This window comes from Phymastichus coffea, unplaced genomic scaffold (assembly GCF_024137745.1).
Source record: "Phymastichus coffea isolate CEN01 unplaced genomic scaffold, Cenicafe_Pcof_1.1 PCOF00016, whole genome shotgun sequence".
Lineage (NCBI taxonomy): Eukaryota > Metazoa > Arthropoda > Insecta > Hymenoptera > Eulophidae > Phymastichus > Phymastichus coffea.
In genome coordinates this window covers 941,924-951,828 of record NW_026706827.1, presented here as the reverse complement: position 1 = coordinate 951,828, position 9,905 = coordinate 941,924, and the positions used below count along the sequence as shown (strand labels likewise).

Genomic DNA, 9,905 nt, shown 5'->3' with positions numbered 1-9,905 from the left:
TTATTTTCCGAAGGATATAAATTGTAAAATTGTTATTTTTATATGGCACAAATTAAACTGAAACTAATTACTTATCATTTTTCAGTTTTTATAAAAATCAATTATTTTCGTGTCAGGGTCTAACCGATAGAAAATTTCCGCATCTAGATAATCAGATGAAAAATAGATAATCATATGTTATCTAGGTTAGGTCAGGCTGGACTATTATTTGAACGGTGGCCTTAGCTCTGCTTCAGCTCTTCATATATGTAGTATTGTCTGCATGAGGACCGGCAAGTAAGCGTCAAGCGACGAGGCATCGAAACGCTTGGGGTTTGCGAGTGACGTGCAAATTTTTACTTCACAGAAAGTAATACAAAGTGCAATGACTCGCACTGAAAAGGTGAATCTATATACATTATTTGTATGTTTAGTGCTGGCCAATAATTAACAGAGCCAAGCAGTAAAAAATGAATAAACTCGTCATGTTCGTTGCTCTGGTAATATAGTTGTTCCCCCTCTCACGAAGGGGTGCGTGCGTAAGCAGTAGCGTAGTTGAGTGAAAACGAAGCGAATCGCATTTGGCATTTGGAAAGTGGACTACGTGACTATTAGAGCAAAGTTGGGAAGTCGAGAAAAGTCGAAGGAAAGAGAGTCAAGGTAGAGAGGAAAACCGACGCTTGTTTGTGCTGCCATAGGTATGTGCGACAGCGCTCAGTGTGCAGGCGGGCTGTGGATGTGATTGCGCTATTTACTTGTGCATTGCTGCACATGTGACAAGTCAGACCCTCAGCTAGAGTGTTCTACTGCAGTTATCAAGAAATTTAACTTTTGATTAAGACTGGGTAAACGAACAGATGAAGGTATTATACGAGTTAAATTGTATCTACTATTTTATCTCTTTTTTTTGTCTCTCTTTGTTACCTCCATCCCCCTGCTTATCTCAGATCCAAATTTATTTTTGAAACGTGGGTCTTTACATTCATTTTTGGTCACTCATATTTTGATTCAATTACTTTACTTCTTGTAATAAGCAAACACTTGTGTGTACCACTGTTTAAAACCTCAACCGATCCCAGTATTTCCAAAATACACAAATGTATTTTCATATTAGTCTGATATTCCATTTGTGTTATTTTGTAGGAATAATTTTTTCACTTCAAACTAAAAGTGCTATTTTTATTATCTTTTAATTTATACTAATGGCTGATAAAGCTGTACAAATTCTTTATACATGTGATTTATAATTATTTATGATTGTATACTGGTGTGATAAAAAAAATTAAATTCTACATTAATTTAAGAATATCTGAATAAGCAAAATAAGATAAAACATTAGTTCAATGGATGATAAAAAATGAGAATCTTTTTTCTAAGGAACATGTGAAATTAAAATAATCTGAACATTAAAAGATTTTCAATTCACAGATCATGACTGATGACGATGCTTTGGATTCAATGGATACTGAAGATACAGAAGGAGAAATATTTAATCCCCATATGTTGAAAGGCCCTAGGACATTAAGATCACATTCCACTTCCAATCAAGATTTAGACCAAAGCAGTTCAATTGTACGCCGTAGCACTCGAAACAAATCACAGACTTATGATAATCTTAATACTAGTTGGATATTTGGTAAGCAATTTGAAATTAAATACAAATAAAATAACAAATTTATATACTCATGTTTCATTTTTAGGAACTCAAACATTGAAAGGATACCCAATGTATAAGCAAGACGCTTCATCTTCTGATAAAGAAATGATAGATGAAGATACTTCACGACCTCGCAGGCTTAGACGTCAAATGCCAATGAGATCACGAGTGAATCATGTACAAAATAAAACATCTCCAAGACATCTAAGAAATCACAGCAATCATACTTCAAGTCGAGAGCTTAGAGACAGACAGCGTCTACGAGAACGATCAGACCGAGATCGTGAGTTACGGGAGCGACCTGAACGTGACCGGGAACGAGTTCTTCGTGAGCGTCCAGATCGAGGTCGACCCGACAGAGATCGTGAACTTAGAAGTAGACTCCGTGAAAGAAGTGACCGAGATCATGATCGATCAGATGATATTACTTTACGCGTATCACGAGACAGACGGGATCGCGAAAGATCTGACAAAGATTTGAAAGATAATAAAAATGAACTGAAAGATAAGCTCGATGATAAGTCAACTAATGAAGAGAAAGATCAACGGTGATTATATATTTGATTATACATTTAAAATTATATACTTAAAATGTTATTGACCTGTAAAGTTTTCTAAATTATGCACATGGTTTTTGGTTGACAGGCAAAATAAATCCGAGAGCCCTTTCCGAACAAGAGAAGGACCTGTTACAAGATTGAGTAATAGCCATGCAGAGAAAGACGAGAAACCAAAACAGGAACCAAATGAAGAAAACGATGCTGATGAAGAAGATGATAATTCTCAGGAAAGTGAAAAAGCAGAAAATAATTCGGAAAATGATGTTAGTAAACTGTTAAATGCATGTTATTTGATTAGACATGTTATTTTATCTAATCTTTTTGTTATAGGGCTACCAAGATATGTATTCAAGAGTAAAAAGAACTAGGAGAACATCACAAAGAATTCAAAATCGGCAACTCGCAGGTATGATTGTTTGGAATATTTTTTGTTTTAATATCATGTTAAAAGTGCGGAGATGAAAAGAAATTCTAAAAACAAATCATTGGAAAATAATCAGATACTTATTATTTAGTTATCATCTCTTTGTATTATACACATTTTCAACACGCCATGCGCAAAGTGCGACTTTCTCGTACGCTCAGCCAAAAAAATGCGTTCAAAATCGAACTTTCCACCTCGTGTAAAAAATACTATATAAATTTGGGCAAGAGGTTTTCGTATCGTCTGACTTTCCCCCCTTGTTTCGCTCGGGCATACGTCTCACACGAGACAAGAATCTGCTTTGTCATATTAATTACAAAATGTATTATTTCAACACGCCATACGGAAAGTACGATTTTGCTGCACGTTTGATGCACGTTTTTCGCCACGCATGCAGCAAATTCGTACTTTTCGCATGGTGTGTTGAAATTTACTTTTAAAACACGACTGATACTATATCATATTATTTTAAATTTCGTGTATGTGCGTGCGCGCGTGTGTGTAATTAATTTACTTATTTCTGAATAATTCATTAGATAGTGAGATGAGTGAGTCTTCTGACACACCTGGTCCACGTAAATATAGTTTGCGCCAGAAAAAGCCTACAGTAGATAGATTTCAAGCAAATATGGAACCTGTACGAAGATCAATTAGAGTGTACAGAAGTGTTTATAGCAATTCCATAAGAAGACGTAAGCACAGAAGCAAAAGCTCTAGTAGTACTGATTCAAGTGATTCAGAGCCACAACGTTACGATAAGAAGAAAAATAAGAAGTCCAGGTATAGTTTGCTAAGTTTTTTGACAAAATTATTCAATATAAAATAATAAAATGTCTGTAAATGTTAAATATATTTTTTAATTTCAGGCAAACATCTATACCTCAAGGAGGGCCTTCCGATAAAAAAGCAGATATTAGTCCAATTACAGTAGACACAAATATTACATTCAACGATGTTGGTGGATTAGAGTCTCATATACATTGTCTTAAAGAAATGGTTGTGTTTCCAATGATGTATCCAGATGTTTTTGATCGATTTCACGTAACACCACCAAAAGGTGTATTATTTCATGGTCCACCAGGTGCTAATTAATTTATTGATTTAATAGATAATGAATTTCACGTAATTGATTCCGAAATATAATTTTACTCACATACTTACTAATAAATCGTTAGGAACTGGAAAAACCTTGATAGCGAGGGCCTTAGCTAACGAATGTAGTAAGGGCAGTCGAAAAGTATCATTTTTCATGCGCAAAGGAGCAGATTGTTTAACAAAGTGGGTCGGAGAATCTGAACGCCAATTAAGATTATTATTCGAGCAAGCGCAGCAAATGAAACCTTCCATTATATTTTTTGATGAAATTGATGGTTTAGCACCAGTAAGAAGTACTAAACAAGATCAAATTCATGCAAGTATCGTTTCTACTCTCTTAGCACTAATGGATGGTCTCAGTGATAGAGGAGAAGTAAGTAGTTAGATTTAAGAATTACTTATAATTGATGTTATCAATACAAATATTTTCATGGTAATAGGTCATCGTCATTGGAGCAACAAATCGAATAGATGCCATAGATCCAGCATTACGAAGACCTGGTCGATTTGATAGAGAATTATTTTTTCCGCTTCCAGCAACGAAAGAAAGATTAGAAATCTTAAAAATTCACATAAAAAAGTGGAAAAATCCGCCGCCAGATCATTTGCTACAAGCATTAGCTGATCAAGCCACTGGATATTGCGGGTCAGATTTGAAAGCTCTTTGCACTGAAGCTGTCATACAAGGATTAAAGCGAACATATCCTCAAATTTATTTGACTAATAATCGATTGTTACTGAATCCAGAACGAGTCGAGGTGAAAAAAACTGATTTTATTAAAGCCAGCTCACTTCTTGTTCCTGCATCACATCGTGTAGCTCCATGCGTTGGAAAAAGATTAGTACCTTTTATCGAACCTCTTTTGGATGTATCACTACAGGAACTTTTGGTTACAGTCAAGAAGATATTTCCACACGGTATCGATCAAACGCTTGCAAAGTACGTTGACTGTGATGTGTTTAATTATTCTTATATTAAAATATTACAGTTCATTTATAAATTACACAATGTTTACTGATTCAGGCTAAAAATAACAAAAGGTACTCACCGTCCCCGAATTTTAATTACTAGTGGTAATATGGCCAAGAATCAAGCTCCACAATTAGCAAAAGCTGTCATCTATCATATGGAACATCTTCCTGTACATAGTTTAAACGTTAGTACTCTATTCGCCGAAAGTGCAAGATCTCCAGAAGAAACTTGTGTTCAGGTAAGCAAGTTTTAGTGAAGTTAACTTATGAATAATTTAATCGAATTATCATAACCGTAAAGATTCTTAACACTAAAAAATATATGAATATAAAATTATAAATACAGCGCAATACTTCAAAATTGGTTTTTTTCTTTAAAATTAAACAACTTTTTAAACGTTTTATAGGTATTTAATGAGGCATCTAGAAATGTACCGTCCATTATTTATATATCATCAATTGATCAATGGTGGCCTTTAGTACCGGAAACAGTTAAAGCTGTTTTTCTTTGTCGTGTTGCTGCACTCGATCCATCTTTGCCGATTTTAATACTCTCTACTACTGAAGCCACTTACGAAGAATTACCTGATCAACTAAAAAATTTATTTAGTACACTTAGAGGAGAAGTTTTCTCAATAAATCGCACAACGGAAGAACAGAGATCCAAATTTTTCAAGCCTATTTTTACTTCACAAAGTCTCCAATCTCCTTACGTCAAGAAAAAAACTGTTGAAGAACTTGAAGAATTGCCACTTGCTCCAGACCCTGAGCCAAAGAAGCTGACTGAAGAAGAAAGAAGAGCCTTACTTGAGAAAGAAGAAATATCATTGAGAGAATTAAGAATCTTCTTAAGAGAAATTTGTGCTAAACTGGCAAGAAACAGGCAGTAAGTTGAGTTGTTGGTTTTTATGAGAACAACAATTTTTCAAATAGTAATTTCGTGTTCTTGTTTTTAGATTTTTTATGTTTACCAAGCCAGTAGATACAGAAGAAGTTCCAGACTACAATGATATTATTGAACAACCCATGGATCTTGAAACAATGATGACAAAAATCGACATGCATTGTTACTTATGTGCTCGAGATTTCCTAGATGACATTGATCTTATATGCCGCAATGCTTTGGAATATAATCCAGATAGGTAAGAGTATCGGATTAGTATTCCTTGAATATTATTCCATTGCAGATGTAAATATTTGTAAAACAATATCATAAGCAATATTTTATCTCTACACAGCACTCTTTCTGGGAGTAAAAACTTCTACTAAACCCTTTTTTCTAACCAACAAATCATTAAAAAATATGCAATTCTATTTATTTTATTAAATCAAATTTTTTTAAAATAAATTATCTTTTTATTTTTGCTTATTTTTTATTTTATTTTTTTGTTTTTTTATTGGATTTTCATATTTATTAAAATGATGAACTTAAGCACAATTTACCACCATTATTGCATCTACATATAAAACGTAAAAACACTTTAGTTCACTATATGATATATTGGTACTGATGTTCATGTTGTATTTCCATGTCAGCTTGCGTGATAGGCCCTCCCTTGGAATAATGAAGAGGTAGTTGAGTCTTTCCAGTTTAACCATTGTCGTTGTCATAATTATTGTTCTATTTTGCTGTTGGTGTTTGTCGCTGTTCTGTAGATATTTAGTGGTTTTCAATTGAATTATACTCAGAAACGTCAGTATTGGTACTTAAAAAAATCATTACTTGACTAAACGAGCATAACATAACTTTTTGAAAAACTTAGTTTGTTTTACAAAACCTAGCTTGATTTGTTATTTATGATATCTAATGTATTTAAAGACGCTTATTGAAAACCACTGTTTTTTAGTAAAATTTGCTAATTAATGGCATTTTATAGGATACTTAAAGTAATGAGTTGATGAAATTATTATTTTACAGAGATCCTGCCGACAAATTAATTAGACATAGAGCGTGTTCCTTACGTGATAATGCATACGCTCTGATAAAAGCTGAACTGGATTCAGACTTTGAAGACAAATGTAGAGAAATATCGGAGAATCGTACGAATAAAGATAAGCAAAGTAATAATGTAAATAAAAAAGAGAATGGTAAGGCTGATTCTATTCAAAATACTGAGAAGAGCGACAAGAGAGACACTCCTGTGAACAATGCCATCGTGGTGAATGGTAAACGATTATCAAGTTCAAGAAAACGCAAAATACCTGCTTGGGCACGCGGTTATGTCAAGAAACCCCATAAGAAAAAGAAAATTTCATTTGATGACAGCGTTCATAACGATAGTAACAAGGAAAAACCAACTTCGGCTGATGCTTCTGGGCAAAGTGTCGATTTAGATAAATTTCAAGAATTTGAAACAGAGGTTCAGTGTGTTCTCAATGGCCATATACCTCTGTTTGACAATACTGATACAGAAAATGATTCACAAAATGAATCAACAAAGGAAAATCGCCTAAATCAGTCTGATACAGCTATTGAGAGAAAAGCAGCTGAAAAAAAGAATTCCAATGATGGCGAGAGCATGGATGTAACATTCACAGACGATAAACAAGAAGATAGTTCTCGATCTTCATTGAAACCTGAAGATCAGCAAATTGATAAACTTTCATTTACCTTCGATAGCGATTCTAGTCTGTCAAATAATCCCGAAGAATGCAACAAAATACTGGTTGACAGAGAAGAATTGGAAAATGCACTGCTGTATACAGTTCAAGCTACTGAAAATTTCCCAATCGAATTATTATGCGATATTTATGTACAATTAAGTCGACGCGTGGGCCAATATTCTCGCACCTACGATAGGAAAACACTGCCAAAGGTAAATAAATTAAAAATCAATATTTTTGCACGCTTATTTATATTTTAACAGTACACAGTAACAAATTAGAATTCTAATCTATAATAATTGCATACAATCATTGATGACTGACGACCATTTTGATTTTTTTAGGATTTACTACAAGACGTAAAACAATTTGAGAAACACAACACTGTGGAAAACGATAGACTTGTCCGCAACCAACGAAACAGATATTCATAAGATCGATAGATTATTTTAGCTTTCAATATAAGAATATAAGAAAGTTCAATAAACTTATTTTAACATACTTAATCGATACGCGAGTCACAATCGCTAATTAAATTTTTTTAAAGTTGTTACGACTGCCAAATTTTCTGTGAAAATGAAGAGTCGTTTAAAGCACGATCAAGTGAGGTTTGTTATATTTCATAGAGACGTGATGCATATATACTTAAGAAGTAGGTAGAGGGTTTGTGTCTGTCAACAATCTGATAAAATCAATTCAAGACAAGTTTTGTATGGATTTGTAGTTTATACGCTATAAAGCTTTTTATTTTCTTTTACATTTACAATTTTTCTAGCCATAACATTCAAACATGCTCGTTTTACTTGGCACAAATAATCATAACATGACTTGCATTAATATTCTATGAAACTAATTTTATTTATTCTAGAGTCATCAATAATTATCAAAAAAGAAGGATTTCATATTGTTATACAGTAGGCAATCACATAATGTTATGCCGCAAATCGTTCGTTATAATTTACCTTTAAATATAGTACAAAACGTGAAATGCAAAAAAGAAAATTAAATCATTTTTCTAAAAAGAAGCTTTTAACCGTAACAGTAATTACATGCAGAAAATGAACACGTTAATAATTTGAGCAATCGAGATAGAAATTGAAAAGTGTTGAGTATTATATTGAATGTATTAAATTCAAAAGTAAAACAATTAATGTTGTGAATAAAAAACTTCTCTGACCGTTGATAGACAAAGTGCTTCCACCAATGAATACTACCGATTCGGTAATTGTAAACCATACACGTTTGAATCATTGTTGAACTTTTTATGGTAAATGTGATCTGATCATGTTTAGCTTGCCATCTAATTTTGTTAAATGTCTCTTAAGGCTTCTTCAGATAAAACAATAAATATATAAATAATAGATAATCTTTGCTCTAATTTTGATGGACCAACGTCGAAAAAACGGTATAAATCAATAAATTAGAATGATAAAAATATAATGATAAATTAATTTCAGCTCATTTTGTCTCTAACAATTTCTTAGAAATCGTTATAAAATTTACGGTTGAAAGAAAATAAAATCTCAGAATCAACAAGATTAAATAAACAATGATAGCTCAATAACGCTAAAAGTTGATGTTGAAAAATTGTTTTTGATGAAACTAATGCAAGAGATGAGCCGGAATTTATTTACAGTACTTTTGTGTCACCGTACATCGTTTTATATCATTTCATTGGCCTTGTGATGTATATTCGTGGCAGGATTAACTTTTATTAATATAGCTGGTATAAATATATATGGAAGAGCCTTAAAAGACGTCATTAGAAATCTACTTGATGTAGAATTTCTAGAGAGATAGATAATACGTGATTTGTGACGTTCGATAAATCGCTCGTTTGTTTCATATATTTTTGATTTGATTTTTTACGTGATTTATATTTAATTTATTAAGTGATAGTTTTGTGTATTTGTACAAATAATGAAACAAAATAAAAATATTTCCAAGGCTAGAACAGAAATAAAGTAGAAGCATACTATCGCAAAAGATGCATATACATTGCCTTATTTATTTTAACGTGAATGTAAGTTGGTACAATTTACAATTAAAATACACCATCGCTAATAAATTGAAATTTCGTAAATATTGTGCCTATTTTTTTATTGACATCCTTATAAAATTTTCCACGCGTGGTATTTCATCTCTATCTATTGTAAAGGTCTATCTTATTACCTATACGCTAACTGCATTTCGTTAATGCGAAGTATTTCATTGTTTGTCTGATCTACTTTGATAAAGTTAAATTATGTAAGTTTATGGCTTGGGAATTTTACGACTATATTTGCCGTAAAAACGTTTGGTGGAAATTAATTTAGAAATATAGTTATATAAATAATTATATACAGGGTGTCCGAAAGTTCGGAAACACCTAAAAATTTTCCAGACAAAGTGATTTTTCAAAATGATCAAGGTCATTCTCGAATTTTTACAAGGAATTGATTGGTGACCTTGAATGTGACCTTAAGTGTGACCTTCAAGATTATTTAAAGGTCAGTTTTGTTTTTTTAATAGGAACCCCTATTTCTGACCCTGGATTCGGAAAGAGCGGGAAATTCTACATTCAGATAAGGTAAAATAGTTTGAGTCTGAGTGATTCCTACGGTACCCTTCAACT

General features: G+C 32.7%; 1 protein-coding gene across 1 annotated transcript; it reads left to right on the top strand.

The window, feature by feature from the left end:
- The first annotated feature begins 264 nt into the window (after positions 1 to 264).
- Positions 265 to 9,364, top strand: LOC131675074 (ATPase family AAA domain-containing protein 2-like). The gene is made up of 15 exons (XM_058953916.1): positions 265 to 842; positions 1,408 to 1,615; positions 1,680 to 2,184; positions 2,282 to 2,459; positions 2,527 to 2,602; positions 3,157 to 3,400; positions 3,487 to 3,701; positions 3,796 to 4,088; positions 4,156 to 4,655; positions 4,740 to 4,926; positions 5,095 to 5,573; positions 5,644 to 5,829; positions 6,224 to 6,259; positions 6,606 to 7,503; positions 7,636 to 9,364. The coding sequence occupies exons 1-15, from the start codon at positions 837 to 839 to the stop codon at positions 7,723 to 7,725; spliced, it is 4,101 nt and encodes a 1,366-aa protein (XP_058809899.1). The 5' UTR covers positions 265 to 836; the 3' UTR covers positions 7,726 to 9,364.
- The last annotated feature ends 541 nt before the right edge of the window (positions 9,365 to 9,905 follow it).